At 34.3% G+C, this 19,727-nt stretch overlaps 1 protein-coding gene across 1 annotated transcript in view; it reads left to right on the top strand.

The window, feature by feature from the left end:
- Positions 1–19,727, top strand: part of LOC150108611 (tetratricopeptide repeat protein 37) — a 485,241-nt gene that overhangs the window by 149,349 nt on the left and 316,165 nt on the right. Inside the window, exon 14 of the mRNA XM_090416072.1 lies at positions 7,544–7,623. Coding sequence (XP_090272198.1) covers positions 7,544–7,623 — 80 coding nt within the window. The remainder of the gene's footprint in view (positions 1–7,543; positions 7,624–19,727) is intronic.

Genomic DNA, 19,727 nt, shown 5'->3' with positions numbered 1-19,727 from the left:
AGCTGCAAATTGTCCTACTTTGGCCAAACAGGCAGAACAACAAATATCAGGATTTCAGAACACCAAGACTACATCCGTTTTCACCAGTACAGCCGCTCTGGGTTGGCAGACCATGCCTTAGATACCCATCATAAAATTCGTTGGAAGAAAACAAAAATAATCCATCGCAGCAAGTTTAAATACGAAAGATTATTCAAAGAATCTTCAGCAGCTCTAAAAAACGTTCCTAACCTCAACAAATTTGGGTGCATGAAACTGCCCCAAATTTGGGAGACTTTCATTATGAGAACTTCAGCCCAACTGCCAAGACTACCAAATTAGCCCGCAAGAGGGCACCATTAGGACTTTAGGAACAAAAGTAGTTTCTTACTTTCTTCCTCATTTGCTTTGTTAGTTCCTTAGTGCACATACCATATCTTGATGTTCCTGAAGATGGCGATGTGACATTGCCGAAATATAGAAGTGATTCATTAAAGTTATCTTTAATTAAAATACTTCATATGCGTTGTTAATTCCATAAATTAATTACCAGTTATGTCTAACCAACGTATAAGTCTTACTACTAGAATTTACATGAGAGAGGAATAACATTTTTACTTATCTGACTGAGCCCTATACACTTAGGTAGCTGTTCTCAGATATGGACAAAGTGCATGACATTTTAAAATTTTTACAGAGAATTAATTTATTCAGTCATATTTGGTTACAAATTTGTTTATATGTAGATCCTGTATTGTAGATACTAAACCTTAACATACATTTTGTTTAATAATTTATATTTTTCTATTTTTAATATCTTGTATACATAACTATTTATTAATACTGTTAATGTAGAGATATCCTATTTTTTTTACATATACTTTATTTATCACTATTAATACCTTTGATATGTAGATTTATTATTATTATTACGGGTATCTCCATGGAGTCAGTAGACTCATCGCGGGAGACCCAAGCTAGCAAAACAATATCTGTCATATCTCTTCTTGAATTCATTTACAGATGAAGAGCTCACAACAAAGTCAGGCAATGAATTCCACTCATTCACCACCCTCCAGGCAAAAAACCTTGTTCTGACACCTTTGTTAACCACACTCTTCTTTAATTTCCAGAGATGACCTCTTGTTCTTCCATCACTATCACACAGCTGAAACATTTCCCCTGCATCAATCCTATAAAAACCTTTTAGTAATTTGAATGTTTCTATCATATCCCCTCTTCTTCGCCTATCAACCAATCTCTGCAATCCACAAGCTCTCAATCTATCAATGTAGGGAGCAAGATACTTGTACATACATTTTATCTTATTTGCTGGTTTGTCTCCTTTTGATTATTTCCTAAATAATCCATGTCCTGGCTTAGTATGACCTTTGCTGTCCTTGCACTATAAAACAACAAATCAAACAAGCAGAGTTGAATGAAAATACAACTTTTGACACACTTGTCAGATTTTTTTACGAAATATCATTACTTAATAGAATTCTTTGAATTATGTAAATTTGCCATAATTGTTTTGTTGGTTCTTACAACAGAAATATTAACAATCAAAAATTCAGCTCTGGACATTTTCAACTTGTATTGTATGTAAACAATTGTAACAGCTTGATATTGAATTGTCTGTTTTGTCTGTTCATGCAATAATTTCCATTGTTAAATCATTCCTAGCTTCTAGACTGATCAATGAAATGTTTATTTTTTAATTTATTTTCTCATTATAAATATATTTTTTATTCAAAATTAATTTGTAAAATCAATTTACAATGATAATATTTTTCTTTTTTTTCTTTCTTTCTTATATAAAACCAATTTCCACTGAAATTGTTTGTTATATAAGAGTTTTGCTATTGTGAAGTTTCTTTTTAATAACATTGTATCTGTGGAGCATTGATTAAGTCATTTCAGTTATTTGTTATTATTGTATCTGCCATAATGAGTATCAACTGTAATTGATAAGTTTTATTGATGAAATTTGAGGAAATAATATTTAGGATCAGTCTTAAAACTCATCAAATGGTTTCATTTGGAATGATTTCAATGGCAAAATTATGCAAAAAAAAAAAAAAAAGAAAAAAAAATCTATTTTATGCCAAGAACAGCTCTAGATTCATTTCTGATAATTAATGTTGTCACTGTATAAGATTGTGATTCCAGAATACAACATTTTATAATTCTCTGTATCTTCTTCAACATTTTCATCAGAATGATCTCATTCAATAGAAGGCAAACAGTTTGCTTGCAACTTTACAAATTTTGAAGGTGATTAAGAGCTTTTGAAATTTCAAATATTCAGCATGTCTTTCTTTGCTAGTGTACTTAAAAGCTAGTCTCCATCCAAGAGCATGTGTGTGTGTTCATCTTTTATTAACACTTTTGATTTAGGTTTTCAATGACCTAACAGCTGCTTTGAACTTTGAATTCTTATCAGAAACTAGCATATATTTTAGAAATCAAGAATACCACAATAGTTTATATTTCGAGCTATGCATTTTTCATAAGTGAACTCTTTTCCTCTTAATGAAGAAAGGAGCCAAAAAGACTTTGGCTCCTTTATGACAATTAACCATATGTGTGACAATTAACCATATTGAAAGGGAGAATAATAAACATTCATCATTTCATGCTAAGTAGATTACTGGCATAAAATTCAGTTGTCAGCCCTACCTTCTAGATTCCAAAAAGAGCACTTTAGTATTGCACGTACACTATGCTCTATGTTCTATACACTATGTTCCAAGGTGTGCAGTCTCTTGCAGTTGCTTGTGATAGCTTTTTAAAAAAAACTTATTTTGTATTTTAGTTTGTGACAAGAGGAAGCAGTATGTAAAACTTGGTAGTCCTCCTAGCTCTTACCATGATAAGGATTATGTTGGGATCCTCAGCAGAAAGAGAGGTGGATGAAAATAAATGGAGTCCATCCAAGCCTTTATTTGAATGGACTGTTTTTGTTATTTACAATTTCATTATCAAAGATGCAAATACTAAAATATTTAATTATAAAATATATACCACCAAAAGTTATAGGCGTTAGTGAGACTTGGCTAACAGCAGATGATGTAGTTACAGGGATTGGATGTGTAGGTTTTAGTATTTTCAAGGAAGATAGAGAAGTTAGGATGGGGAAGGAGTACTGCTGATGATATCAGATGAATTGCAACCAAAAATGAAATAAGAGACTGGCAGGAGGATGGCTGTTCATTTGAAGCAATCTGGTGTGAGATTAAGGCCAGTAAGACAAAATATACAGTTGGTTGTTGCCAGTGGTGAGCTATGGAAATTTTAACAAAGGGCTCGCATCATCGAGAGAGAAAAAAAAAAAAAAAAAAAAGTCGTATTTCACGCAAAAACTTTTATTAATACAACTTGTGTAAAAAGTATGAGAGGGCAATCAACCTCTAAAGACTATCATTTTTAAAGAAATATTCATGATCTAAACATGAAATATTTGCACACAATCAACTGTGTTAATTTATCTTACATAAGAAAAACATTTTTTAACTATCAGAATAAAATAAGAATGGAATCTTTTATAAAACATTTGATTGATTACTGGTTTTACCATATGATTGGCTACCAGAAAGGAGAAGGGTAAAGTAGCGCATGCACTTATTTAATTTTCGAACTTGGGTGCATTCGTTATAGAGGAGTTGAAACAATAATTCCAAATAATCTATACACTGCCGATTAGACAAATTTTTTTAGGTTACTGTATGAGTTTGTTGCTTAATATGTTTCAAAAAAAAAATTTTTTTTTGAAAGAATAAAAACGTAAACAAAAACAAGGGACTTGCAAATTTGAGAAAAATTTAACAAAGGGCTCGTGTGAGCCCCTTATAGCTCACCACTGGTTGTTGCTGTAGCCAGGGAGTTCCACAGGTGATCTGGAAGACATGCATTGCCAGATTGGTACAATGAGTACAGGTCGACTGCTTATTATGGGGAACTTCAACTGTGGAGATTTCAACTGGAAGGAAATAGAATTTATACACCTACAAAGAGATAATTACTTAAGGCAGTGGGATGGGATGACTAGAGGCAGGAGAATATTGGACCTTGGTCATAGGATCAGAAAAACTATTCATAACCAAGGTGACAACATTGCCTCAAATTGGTGAAAGTGACCATATCTTGACTCTGGAGATTGTAAAACATGAGATACATGTGGAACTACAAGGCAGGTGATTATAACATGCTTAGGAAGAAGCTTAAATCTGTATGTATCATGGCATAAAACACTGCAGGGTAAGATGTTAGTAGTGCATGGAATATAATTAAGGGTCATCTAGAGGAAGCAGTATTAAATTGTATACCTAGCATAAGGATGGTGAATCAGGTAGGAGTAAGAGGGATGAGTAATATCATTAGGCACGAGTTGCAGAAGAAGAAAATGCTGTAGAGGGTATATACAGAGAAAGGTGACCAACAAACTAATGAACAGTACAAGGCTCAGGCAAGAAGATGACCAGCATGGAAAGGAAGGCAGAATCATACTATGAAAAGAATCTAGCCAAGCAGGCCAAAGGAAATCCCAAAGAGTTCTTTCGTTATGTGGCAAGTAAGAGGAAGAATGACTATGGAAGATTAACCTTATCGATTGAGTGATGATGGTCATGAGGAGACAGAAACAGATAAAATAGTTGAGTTACTGAGTGACCACTTTGCAAGGATATATCATCTTAGTGAGATTACTGCTTTAATCTATATGATAGACACTAATTTGGGAAAGAGATGGATGAAGTGGAGGTTCTTAGGATATTGCAGAATCTCAATGTAAATACAGCTGTGGGATTAGATGTGATATCAGCTAGGGTTTTGCGAGAATGTGCAAGGGAACTGGCAATCCCTTGACTAGGCTCTTTAATTTTAGTCTCACCTCAGGTAAAGTTTCAAGGGATTGGAAAGAGGACAAAATAATAACAACTCCAGCTAAGTTGGATAAAGGAAATGGCTACACAATGATTTTGCCAGATTTTGCAAAGGCATTTGACAGAATACCATATGGAACTCTGTTACACGAATTAGAACAAATGGGGATGGATATGAAGCTGGTTAAGTGGATAGGAGGGTGGCTGCTGGACAGATATTAAAATGTGGTATATGGAGGACATTCATATAGATCTGTGATCTGTATGAATGTCATCTCATTTTTGTTTATTTTAGTTAATATTTTTATTAGCAAAATTATGCAAAATAAAATTGTATGTCCAAAATACATAAGCCCAAAATGGCTCTAGGTTTAATTTTGTGATAATGAACAGTATCACTTAACATATTTATATTTACCATATATTACCGCATATAATGCGAAAAATTTAGGTAAAAAATACTACTTAAAGTTAGGGGTTTGTATTATATGCAGATCTTAAAATATATAACATCTTACTAGACTTGCACACACAATGTATACTACCTAATGCCTATGCAACCAAATCTACTTGACCCACTTGCATTCGGCGACCGAGCACACATCATATTTGTGCATAAAGCCAGTAATGTAAGTAGTGCTAATATCCTACCCCCCCTTGGAGGGATATTAGCACAGTTATATCGGTTTAACCACAGTTCATTTTAAATATTATTTGTTAAACAAACCTAGCCTGATCTTAAAATATGCAGATCTTAAAATATATAACATCTTATTAGACTTGCACACACAATATATATTACCTAATGCCTATGCAACCAAATCTACTTGACCCACTTGCATTCAGCGACCAAGCGCACATCGTATCTGTGCATAAAGCCAGTAATGTAAGTAGTGCTAATAACCCCACCCCCTTGGAGGGATATTAGCACAGTTATATCGGTTTAACCACAGTTCATTTTAAATATTATTTGTTAAACAAACCTAGCCTGAAAATGAGCCAACAGAAATGTAAAGTTCATCTTTTGAAGCAGGATTTAATTTGTGTGTCATGCGGTTTGTAGAAGAACATAATAACAGTGTTGCTATGAGAAAATTTGGTGTAGTATAGAGTAATATTAGACTTTGGCATAAGCTAAAAGACAGTCTTGAAAAAATCTCCAAAACCAAATGTGCCCGTCGTGGAGATGTAGCATCCTTTCCAGAACTCGAGGAAGAGCTAAATGAATGGATTTTAATGCAACGACAAGATGGCATTATAGTAACAGGAAATGCAATTCGTTTTCGAGCTCTACAACTCAAGAATGGTAAATTCAAGGACACACCAGGTATTTCATATTTTCTTGCTTCGCCTGGGTGGTGCAACTGATTTATTGAATGCAAAGCATTAACATTACAACACCGAACAAATATTGTGCAGAAGTTACCAAAGCAGCTTGAAGAAAAAGTGGCGTCCTTCCATAAATTTATCATAAAATTACGGATATGAACTTTCCCAAATAGGCAATATGAATGAGACACCCATGTACTGTGATATGCCTGGGAATCGAACAGTAAACTCAGTTGGTGAAAAGAGTGTCCTCATAAAAGCAACGGGACATGAAAAAATGCATTTTACTGTTGTTTCTAGCATGCATGGCAGACTGAACCAAATTAAAGCCGACAGTGATATTTAAAAGGAAGAAAATTCCAAAGCATATGAAATTTCCACCAGTTGTCATTGTTCGCACCAAACAGAAAGGTTAGATGGATGAAGAAGGTGTACAATTGTGGCTGGATCAAGTATGGAACATATGTCCAGGCAGCTTGTTATGTCAACGAAGCATGCTAGCCTGGGATATTCCGGGCGCATTTAACGGAGGCAAGCAAAGAGAAAGCACGTGAGTTACGTACAGACCTAGCAGTCATACCGGGTGGTCTAACTTCCGTTTTGCAGCCGCTTGATTAAGCCATTTAAAGATCACTTACATGAAAAATGGAGAGAATGGATGTCATCTGGTTTGGTGAAGATGACAAAGAGTGGGAATTTTCAGAAGCCTGAGATCACTCTAGTCACCAGCTGGGTTAAAGAAGCTTGGGATTCGATACCATCTGAAATGATTCAATGCTCATTTCTTAAATGTGGAATAAGTAATTCAATGGATGGATCCGAAGATGACGTCATATACGAAAGCGAGGATGACGAACAACAAAATGGAGAGCATGATGACGATGATGACAACTGCTACACTGATGATGCAGCCTACGGATGAATTTATAAATGAAATGTTTGACTCAAAAGATGAAGAAGAATTTATGGAATTTTGACATTTTGTTTTAAAATAAATATTTCTTTCGTTAATTCGTATTGTATTATTTATAATGTTATGGAAGAAGATTAATAGATCGCATTATACGTGGACATGGCATTTTAGGACTAGTTTTCAAATAAAAGTTCTAGTTCGCATTATATGCGAAAATATATGGTAATAATACAAAATGCTTACTTTCATGCTTGTCTCTGATCGTTTTCATACTTTTTTTGGAAATGATTTGTTCAGTGTAGATATTTTTTTTTTTAAATATAAGTTTTTTTATTTCATAACTTGTTCAGTAAAACTTATTTTATTTATGAAAGAATTAATTTCACTATAGTGATTATTCATCAGCTAATGGGAATTTTCTGTTTATTTCTCTTTCTAGGCAGTTAAATTGGACCCTTACTTTTCACGAAACTATTTTTATCTTGGTCAGTGTTACAAGTTATATTTTAATGATCTGAGGTAAGTGTAAATAGCATCTGTATTTCATTGTAATAATTAGTATATGCTCAAATTCAATATTGCATTGTATTCACATGTTCATGAACATTTAATGGTGTATTTCAAAAATTAAGGACATCATAAATTTCCTGATATGTACCCTCAAGGGATGTTCAGGCTGTTATGACAGCACTACATGATTAACTTTTGTCGTCGTCATCCGGTAGCATCCTCTAGCAAGAGGGTTGCAGCAGATGAGCAGCTCTTCTCCATTTCTCTCTGTCTGTCGCTTCCGTCATTCTTAAACGAGTCCAATCCACGATGTCATCAAACCACTTTCTAGTTGGTCTTCTCTTCCACGTCTTCTCTTCCCCTCAACTTTCCCTTGTAATATAGTTCTTGTCAGGTGTCCCGAAGAACCTCTCAGAAGATGTCCTGCAAATCTAGTCTTTCTTTGCATAATATTCTTCAGCAGTATTCTTTCCATCCCAACTCATCTTAAAACTTCTTGATTTGTTCTCTCTCTATAGCTAATCTTTTCCATCTTTCTATAACACCACATTTCCAATGCATTAATTCTTTCCATATCTCTCTTTCTGAGTGTCCATGACTCACTTCCATAACTTGCAATACTCCAAACTGTTGCTTTAACTATTCCAATTCTAACATCTATTTTAGTATTCTTGTTTATTAAAATTCTCTTCATTTCCATAAATGCTGATTTAGCTTTGCCTATTCTATTTCTAATGTCCAACTCTGAAGTTCCTTTCTCCGAGATCCAGCTACCTAAATATTGAAATCTTTCCACTTCTAAAACCTTTCCACTACATCTTATTTTTACATTATCTCCTATTTTTCTATCCATTATCATTATCTTGGTCTTCTCTGTGTTAATTCTTAGTCCGTACTCTTTACAAGAGTTTTCAATTCTTTGAACAATTTGTTGTAATCCATTTTCACTTTCTGTCATCACTACTACATCATCCGCATATCTTAAGTTATTAATGATTCTTCCGTTTAATTTTATTCCTTCTTCTACATCCTCAAGTGCTTCTCTAAGCATTTGTTCACTATAAAGGTTAAACAATAATGGTAATAACTTGCATCCTTGTCTAACTCCTCACTCCACCAGGAATTCTCCTGTTTCCTCTCCATTTACACCTACTGACACTGTTTGTGACCAATATAATCTCTTTAAAATTTCCAAGTCATAGCAGTTAATAACAATATTTTCTAGAATGTCAAAAAGCCTTTTATGTTTCACTGTATCAAATGCCTTTTAAAAATCTAGAAATCCCCAAAACAGCTTTCCACCATGGTTTAATGTTTTCTCCCCAATAATTCTTAGACAAGTTATAGCCTCTCTAGTTCCTCTGTTGGTTCAGAATCCAAACTGTTCCTCATTCATTTCTTTTTCTATTTTATTCCTAATTCTCTCTAAAATTATTTGCACCAGAATTTTTGCTGTGTGAGTTATAAGACTTATCTTTCTAAAAGTGTTACAATCTAAAACTCCCATCCTTTTTGGAATGGGGATAAAAATTGATCTTCTAAATTCCACTGGTAATTCTTGTCCATCATAAATTCCATTAATAATTTGCCATAACGCTTCCATACCTTTTTCACCTATATTTCTTATAAGTTCTATCTGTATACTATCTATTCCAGGTGATTTTCCTTCTTTTATCTTTTGAATTGCTAGATTCAATTCCTCCCTCATGGTGTACAGCCTCTGCCCACTATGTTCTTTCATTTGATTTTCTCCTCTTTCTCTGTCTTCATAAAGTTTACTTACATATTCTTCCCATCTCTGTAATATCTTCTCTTTTTCTATCAGAATTTCACTTCTTTCATTCTTGATTGCTCCAGTCCTTTGCATCTTTCTCCTTCCTGTCATCATATTAATGTTTTTATAAACACCTTTTATGTCATTTCTTTCTGCCTTTGCTATTGTATCTTTACTTATTAACCATTCTTCCTTTTTCCTTCTTATCTCTCTTTGTATCTCCCTACTCAAGTCTTTATACTGCTTTTTTTCACCTCTGTTTTACTATTAACTAACTTTCTTCTTTGTGTTATTTTCCTCAAAATATTGTCCGTCATCCATGGTTTCTTTTCTCTCTTTCCTCTTCTTTTTTGACTAAATGTAATTCTGTAGCAGTAATTATGCTTTCCTTCAGAATCTTCCATTTTTCACTTACATCACCACTTTCTTGTATATTTCTCTCATTCATTTCTTCCTCTACTTTCTTTGTGAATTCATTCACCGTACTTGGTACGGCGAATTTTACATTAACTGAGTTTTCTTTCAAGATCTACCATGACCAGGGATCCAAACTCAGATCTCCTAGTTATATCCCAGCTTGACAAGGACAACCTTGTAAATTTGAATGCCAGCAAAACTCAGTTCTTTCTGATCTCTTGCAAGAAAGAGTTCGCATCTCTCCCCCTTACCTTCAGTAATACTGAGATATCCAAACACGATTAGATTTCTCTTCTTGGACTGACTTGCACAACCATATTTCAACTATAGCTTCTGCAGCTGCCGCTGCCAAAAAATTTGGTGTACTTTTCGCACAGGACACTACTTCACACCTTCACAGCTATACAAAGCCCAAATCCATCCACCATGGAATATTGCTGACATATTTGGGGTGGTGGACCTAAATCATCTCTATGATTGCTCGATTCTATTCAGAAGAGGGCATTTTGGCTAATTAATGATCCCTCTCTCACTGACTCACTTCAGTCACTCTCTCATAGACGTTCAGTTTCTGCAGTATGCCTCTTCTACAGATACTTTCATGGATAGTGCTTCACTGAATTTGGCCACTGTTATTTTATTCCTCCACTCTCTACCAAAATCACTGAAACAAGAGCCACTGTTAACCAACACCCTTTTACAGTTCATCTTAAAACTCACCAAACCAACTTCACTGCCTCCTCTTTTATTCCATCTATTTCTGTCCTTTGGAACAGTCTCCCCCACTCTGCCTTCCCCAAAGATTACAACCCTCAGCTGTTCCAGAAAGAGGAGAACAGATTCCTCTTCTTTTCTTCTATTCCTCTTGCCTACACATTTCATTGGCCTTTTCAATATATAAATTAAGTAAAAGTGGTGAAAATATACATTCTTGTCTTACTCCACTCCTGATATTTATTATTTTATTCAGGAAACTAAAGATAAAATAAATAGTGGCATAAAGATAAATGGTGAGCAAGTCATGTGTATAAGATTTGCTGATGACATAACCCTTGTAGCAGAAAACAGAAGAACGTTAAAAACAATGCTAGAATTACTAAATAATAACCTTGAAAAATATAAAATGAAAATCAACACAGATAAGACTAAAATTATTGTTACAGGCAAAATCCCTATCAATACAGAGCATATAGACATCAGCGGGGAACAAATAAAACAAGTGGAAAGCTTTAAATATTTAGGAAGCCTAATTACAGAAAATGGCAGAACAAGAGAAGACATAAGATCAAGAATAAACAACGCAAAAGCCCAATTCTCTAAGATGAAAAGCATTTTAACAGGAAACCTCAACCTACAATTGAAAAAAAAAATTAGTCAAGACATTGATATGGAGTATTGCACTGTATGGATGTGAAACACCCTTTTACAGTTCATCTTAAAACTCACCAAACCAACTTCACTGCCTCCTCTTTTATTCCATCTATTTCTGTCCTTTGGAACAGTCTCCCCCATTCTGCCTTCCCCAAAGATTACACACACTTCCCCAAAGCTCACACATCCTGGATTCTAGGCAGAGAAGATGTAAGAAGATTGGAGGCTTTTGAAATGTGGTGCTGGCGTCGCATGAACAAAATAAAATGGACAGAAAAAAAATCAAACCAACAAGTCCTGAGAGAGATAAACGAAACAAGAACTCTAATAAAATCGATCAAAATTAGAAGGGATAGGTGGTTTGGACGTATACTTTGACATGATGGACTTGTGAAAAGAATAACTGAAGGCAAATTAGAGGGGGAAAGAAGAAGAAGCAGACCAAGGAAAAGCTTTCTTGACCAAGTCAAAGACAGCACGGGTTTGAGGAGTTACCAGGAGGTTAAGAAGAAAGCCAATGACAGAGCGGAATGGAGGAAATTGCTGCTGAGCTACCAGTCCCAAGACTGATGCAACTGATGATGATGACACATTTCATTAGTGTGCTATAGGTTTTGTGGCTTTTTGTGTGTGGACCAGATATTAAAATAAATAAAAAATAAATCATCTAACATTTTGCTCTTCTAAGGCATTCCTGACTGAATCAATCCACTTAGACCTTGGTCTTCCTCTGGGTCTTTTCATTGCCAACTTGGCATCAAACACCTGTTTTGCTAATCTTTCCTCTTCCATTCTATTTAAGTGGCTATACCACCTTAGATTAGCCCTGCTCACACATTCTTGAATGCAAACAACATCAAGTTCCTTCCTGATGTCTTCATTTTTAATAATATTGCCACTGATGTCATCTGTTCAGGCCATTGATTTTTCTAAAAACTCTCATATGTGGTCTATAATCTTTGATCAAGTGCTGTATTTAACCCAACTCTCAAATCCATAACTTAAAACTGGCTTGAACATTGTCTAGTGTACTCCTATGTTGAAAGTTTTTTCACTTGGTTATACTATAAATAAAGATATTAAAATAAATGAAAAATAAATCATCTAACATTTTGCTCTTCTAAGGCATTTCTGACTGAATCAATCCACTTAGATGCCAAGGAATTATATTCTTGGTTTCATTCTTTATACAAGTGTAAGCAAACAAAGTTTGTGCGTGAAGTAACTTACGCTTGGATAAAGGATGAAACCAAGAATATAATTTTTTGGCTTCTTTAATTTATAGTATACTGCTAGTTTAGTGTTTTGGGTAATTTCTCTCTTATTGCATATAAATTTAGCTGGCTTCCCACCATACCAGCTTTACTTATCCCATTGTTGATTTCCATATTTTACTTGCCATCTTCACTAAAAACTGCCTAAATAGCTGAAATATTTTACTTGTTCTATAGGCGCTCTCTAGAATGCAGCTGAAATTTTCTTGTTCCTGTCTATGTTCATAGTTTTAGTCTTTTTATTGCTAAAAAAGACACTTTACAATATTACCAAATTTGTTACAGCTGGGTGTGTTTAGGAGTACATCATTTGCATAAATCTAATATTACATTTAATGCCACTTTCTTTCATAATGTGATCCATATAGATGATAAATATGCATAGAGAAAGTGTGCATCCTTGTCTTACACCTGATTTTACAATAAACCATCTTGTATTTCCTTCAATTCTAACTGCTGACTTAGAACTTAAATATAGACTATGTTTTGACTTGTGTAATGTTCCATTCACCCCATATAACTGTAATGTTTTGAACAGCTTTTCTCTGGGCACCTTGTTGTATGCCTTATCCAGATCTACAAAAGATCCATATCATACTCCCATGATTTCTGAATTGTTTGTCATAAAATGAAAATCTGATCCTGATAACCTCTATTTGACCTGAAGCCAGCTTGTTCTTCTCCCATTTCTATTCAGCTGGTGTTAAGTTCTTACATAAATCTTTTCTGGAACATTTAGTAGAGAAATTCCTCTTTAATTTTCACATTTAGCTTTATTCCCTTTTATATAGATGGGTACTATGATAGCCCTACTCCATACTCTTTCCTTTCCTCCAATAAGCTTAAAGCTTATTGAATAGCCTCCAGAACATTTTGCCACCTTCCTGTTATTTATTTTCTATATTCTTACCAAAATCTTGCCATGATTTTTGTTTAGCTACTTTATCACATAGCTTAGCTCTTTTATATTTCTCTAGATTCTTTTTAGGCATCTACCTACTTATTGGCTAGGAACTTTTGGTATGCCTCCTTTTCCAAACTCCCTCATTAACTTCTGGTATCTGCCATGGCATTCTTATTTTTCTATCCTCGCAGGCAACTTCACCATATACTTTCCTTATAAGTTTCATGATTCTAGTAGTAAGACTTATACGTTGGTTAGACATAACTGGTAATTAATTTACGGAATTAACAACGCATATAAAGTATATTAATTAAAGATAACTTTAATGAATCACTTCTATATTTCGGCAATGTCACATTGCCATCTTCAGGAACATAAAGATATGGTATGTGCACTAAGGAACTAACAAAGCAAATGAGGAAGAAAGTAAGAAACTAATTTTGTTCCTAAAGTCCTAATGGTGCCCTCTTGCGGGCTAATTTGGTAGTCTTGGCAGTTGGGCTGAAGTTCTCATAATGAAAGTCTCCCAAATTTGGGGCAGTTTCATGCACCCAAATTTGTTGAGGTTAGGAACGTTTTTTAGAGCTGCTTGTTTTTTTAGAGCAAGGAAAGTTCTACAAACAGATAGAGGGGACAGTCATGGGTTCACCACTTTCCCCACCCTTGGCCAATTTCTTTATGGAGACATTTGAAGAGAAAGCCTTAAACTCCGCCCCACAAAAACCCACTATTTGGCTTCGTTATGTGGATGATGTGTTTGCTATTTGGCCACATGGCTCAGACACACTCCACTCCTTCCTAACACACTTAAACAACCAACATCCCAGAGTCCAGTTCATCTTAGAAAAAGAGGAAAACAACACCCTCCCCTTCCTAGACACTTTAATCACCCGCCAGCTTGATGGATCTTTGGTTTTCTCTGTTTACAGAAAACCCACCCACACTGGCAGATACATTTACCAGCAATCCCCCCCCCCACAACAATATGGGGTGATAAAAACACTATATAACAGGGCAAAATTAATCTGCTCAGATGACAAGGCCCTGACTATGGAACTAAAACCACATCCTCACACTTTCTTAGCCAATGGCTATAACCCCAAAAAAATCCAAAAAATACTAAAACCTGTAAACCACAACCCCCCTCCCCCCTCCACAATAAAGACTACACCAAGTCTATCACTATCCCCTACATCCAGGGCACCTCTGAAAAAATAACTAATATCCTCAAAAAATATGACCTTACTTCCTGTTACAGACCATATAAAAAGTTGGCATCCCTTATCCGCTCTGCCAAAGACCAACCACTTCCCCTAGACCTGCCTGGTGTATACCAGGTCCCTTGCAGCTGCAAATTGTCCTACTTTGGCCAAACAGGAAGAACAACAAATATCAGGATTTCAGAACACCAAGACTACATCCGGTTTCACCAGTACAGCCGCTCTGGGCTGGCAGACCATGCCTTAGATACCCACCATAAAATTCGTTGGAAGAAAACAAAAATAATCCATCGCAGCAAGTTTAAATACGAAAGATTATTCAAAGAATCTTCAGCAGCTCTAAAAAACATTCCTAACCTCAAAAAATTTGGGTGCATGAAACTGCCCCAAATTTGGGAGACTTTCATTATGAGAACTTCAGCCCAACTGCCAAGACTACCAAATTAGCCCGCAAGAGGGCACCATTAGGACTTTAGGAACAAAATTAGTTTCTTACTTTCTTCCTCATTTGCTTTGTTAGTTCCTTAGTGCACATACCATATCTTTATGTTCCTGAAGATGGCAATGTGACATTGCCGAAATATAGAAGTGATTCATTAAAGTTATCTTTAATTAATATACTTTATATGCGTTGTTAATTCCGTAAATTAATTACCAGTTACTTATAAGTTTCAGTAAGGAAATACTGTGAGTAGACATATTACTAACTATTATAATAATGGAGGTAACTCACGTAAATTATTTTTTATTCGTAGAATTTTCACCTGAGGATCACAGGCATCATCAGTACAGGTACAAGGCTAATTAAACAATAACTGTTATATTCACGACGTGCCACCTAAGTAGCTAAGGTTAAATTTCCTAAATTTATTTAATTATTATTATTATTTATTTATTTTTAATTATTTAAATTTAATTATTTAGTTATTTAATTATTAAATAATTATTTAATTATTCAATTCAATTATAATAATTAAAAAAAAATAAATTTTTTTTTTTTTTTTTAAATATATATATGTGTATACAGCTCTTCCTGTTAGGAAAGATCTGCTGCTTTATAAAGTACTATCTCCCACAAGGGGGAAAGACGTAGACCATCGGATCTGTTTAGGTTAGGGAAGTGAAGTAACGTTTCACATGTTTCTTTGTATAGCCGTTCCATTAGGAACCGACTTTTGTGAATGACTTTTGTCTTGTTCCACTTAACTCTGTCTGGTTTGGTGGCATGTTCTGCAATTCCAGACTGTTCGGGTTCAAGGTACTGAATGTACGACTGGTGTTCTTCTAACCGGACCTGAGCAGATCTTCCTGTTTGTCCGAAATATGATAATTCACATGAGCAGGGAATCTGTTAGACACCTGGATAGCTGAGATGTGGGAGCTTGTCCTTTGGAGACATTAGGAATGTGGAGATTTTTCTGATGGGTCGAAAAGCCACACAGATATTTAGTGGTTTTAGCACCTTAGCTATGCGTTCACCTGTAGGTTCTTCTGTACTTGAAGAGAATGCTGGAGCACAACTACTTAAAGCTCTTTTTATGAAGGACTTCTTATAGCCATTGGATATGAAGGAAGAATTAATATACTGTAATTCTTTTTGTAAAAGTTCTTCTGAAGAACAAAAGGAGTTGGCTCTATGAACTAGTGTTTTTATAGTACCTGCCTTTTGGCTGGGATGGTGATGTGATTTAGCGTGGATGTACTGGCCTGTATGAGTCTCTTTCCTATAGACAGTGAATTGTAGATAACCATCTGGTTGGTGAAGAATCAAGAGGTCTAGAAAGGCTAACTGCTTATTTACTTCTACTTCTAGGGTGAACTTAATCCTTGGATGAAGTGCATTAATTTTTGAGAGAAACTGTTGTAGTTCTTCTGAGGTGCCCTTCCATATGGCAAAAATTATTAAAAACAACATGCTAGTCCACAGTAATAACTTTAATTAATAAATATGGTAGATATTTCACACTAAAAATAATAGTACATCTTCAGTGTTACGAACAGATAGGAATAGAATACAGGTAACGAATATTTGGTGGATCACCTATTAAAATACAATGTTGTCGCGAGCTAGGAAATGAAAGAAATTAATAAATAATTAATATTTAAGATAATTAGTTTTTTAATGATTACATAAAATAAAAGTCTCCCAGATCTTCGAGAGAGAGAGGCAATCCTTTCGATTTAAATTCAGTCGGTGTAAAAAAGCTTCACAATTTTCTTTAAAGAGGTGTTCATATTTGAACCTGCATCTATGAAGTAGAATAGCTTTATCCCACTGGATATTATGGGTAGTGGTAATACTGTTTTGTGCTAGACCAGACTTCTGAGGTTCGTTGTAATCAATATAATATTGATATTCTTTAATTCTTTTTTCCACAGAACGACCAGTTTTTCCAAAATAAGAAACGCCGCATTCACAAGGAATTCTGTAAACGCCAGCCAAAGACAGAGATGACAGTTTATCTTTTGTAGAAGGCAATAAGGAAGAAATTTTGTTGATAGGAATATAAGTGGGAATCAATTGGTACTTTTTTTAAATTTTACCTATAGGTTCTGAGATTCCTGGAATGTAGGGGATTGGAACTCTGCGAACTGTTGAAGAAACCTTAGGTAATGGAACATAAGATTCAATTATCTGTTGGAATTGATTAGGGTGGTAATAGGGCACATAAAGTTTGCTCTTCTCCAGAAATCTTACAACAAGAACTTTCCATCATTAAAAAGTTAATGGAATCTAATAATTACCACCCTAATCAAATCCAACAGATAATTGAATCTTATGTTCCATTGCCTAAGGTTTCTTCAACAGTTCGCAGAGTTCCAATCCCCTACATTCCAGGAATCTCAGAACCTATAGATAGAATTTTAAAAAAGTACCAATTGATTCCCACATATATTCCTATCAACAAAATTTCTTCCTTATTGCCTTCTACAAAAGATAAACTGTCATCTCTGTCTTTGGCTGGCATTTACAAAATTCCTTGTGAATACGATGTTTCTTATTTTGGAAAAACTGGCCATTCTGTGGAAAAAAGAATTAAAGAACATCAATATTATATTGATTACAACGAACCTCAGAAGTCTGGTCTAGCACAAAACAGTATTACCACTACCCATAATATCCAGTGGGATAAAGCTATTCTACTTCATAGATGCAGGTTCAAATACGAACACCTCTTTAAAGAAAGTTGTGAAGCTTTTTTACACCGACCGAATTTAAATCGAAACGATTGCCTCTCTCTCTCTCGAAGATCTGGTAGACTTTTATTTTATGTAATCATTAAAAAACTAATTATCTTAAATATTAATTATTTATTAATTTCTTTCATTTCCTAGCTCGCGACAACATTGTATTTTAATAGGTGATCCACCGAATATTCATTACTTGTATTCTATTCCTATCTGTTTGTAACACTGAAGATGTACTATTATTTTTAGTATGAAATATCTATCTTATTTATTAATTAAAGTTATTACTGTGGACTTACGTGTTGTTTTTAATAATTATACTATGCCATAGGTCCCTCTAAAAATATAGCAAAAATGTCGTCCACATATATGAACCAAATGTTAGGTCGGTGTAATGTTGTCAAAGATACGCTGTTCGAAATGCTCCATGAAGTAGTTGGCAATAGGAGATATTAGATTACTCATTGCTGTCCCTTCGATTTGTTGGTATAACTGGTTTTTGAAGGAAAAATAACCGGACTTTATTACAAATTCAAATAATTTGACAATGTTTGGAGGAAATTCTTGGTGCAGCAATTTTATGCTGTCCGCCAACGGAACATTCGTAAATAGCGAAACAACATCTAGACTAATCATAATCTCTGAATCGTCTAGATGCAGATCAAAAATTTTATTTCAGAAGTCCACAGAATTTTTTATATATGTAGCAGTTCTTCTAGTTGAAGAAGTGAGTAAATTTGACAGAAATTGTGATATTTTGTAAGTGTAAGAAATAATAGATATCAAGAACGCTATAGAACCAGTATTAGAGACTGAAAATTTTAACACCATTAAAATTCTGTGAACTCTAACATCTAGTGAAAATATTGATGTCTTTTCATTTAATATGAAGTAATCTAATATTGATTTCCATCCTCTTGATGCCCAAATATATTTATGTATATCTATGTTTATGGAAGGAATTCATTATTTTTAGGTTATTATAAACTACAAAGTCAGTCAATTTTTTACCATTCCTGTTTAGAGTATGTTCTCCATGTATTCCTATATTATTAATTTTCATGTTTCCAGTTCTTGCATTTGTCTCCTGCTAAATTACGTAATCATTTTTATTTATTTTATTATATGTTTTGTAGCTGATTATAAAAATCAATATTATTCTATTCTCTTCCTTCTTCTAGGGCATATAAACCAATTATTGTTAAATAGCCTCTATCTATTTTTATTCCAGCTTCTATTATTCTTTAATTCCATAATTTATAATGTTTTAACTGTTTTGAAAGGGAGTTATGAATCCAAATCATGACTCCTGCTTGTGCTCTTTGGTCTCTGTCGACTCCACTGTATATCACATTAAAATTTTTGGTTCTCATAGTTCCTTTTAATTTCTTTTTTGTTTCAGTGATTACTGCTATTTAAAATTTCTTTCATTTAATAATTGGTCTAATTCTATTTCTTTATATGCTACTCCTCTTACATTCCAGTTTGCTATGTGTATTATATTTTGTCGTTTCCATTTTTGTTTTACCTTTTCTATTCCAGGGTTGTTTCCCATAGATTCAATCCGATTATCTTTTTCTGTCAGCTTACAAGTAGGATTATGTTCTCCATGTCAGAGGACTTTGAGACCTTGTTATTAATTTCTTACTTAACAAGATTCTGTCATGTTGTTTTTTATGCTATGAATAATTTCAAAATGTATCCTCATACTGAAGATATTGGTTATTGATTAAGTGTTATGACTAAACACTGTCAAAAGTATTTTAATCTACATATTGCAGAGTTAGTAACAGCTTATCCGTTACTTATAGCACAACTGTGGGTTCTACTTTACAGTAGTCATTGTTAGAATCCAGATAATATGAGAATTAAGTGACTTATAATAATAATAATAAAAAAAAAATCTAATGCCTTTCAAGTTTGGAATCTCTGCTCCAATGCAAAAATTGAAATAGCTAAAATGA

Source organism: Typopeltis vanoorti, chromosome 3 (assembly GCF_054136105.1).
Source record: "Typopeltis vanoorti isolate ZY-2024b chromosome 3, IOZ_Tvanoo_1.0, whole genome shotgun sequence".
Taxonomy (NCBI): Eukaryota; Metazoa; Arthropoda; class Arachnida; order Uropygi; family Thelyphonidae; genus Typopeltis; species Typopeltis vanoorti.
This window is presented reverse-complemented; position numbering and strand designations above follow the sequence as displayed.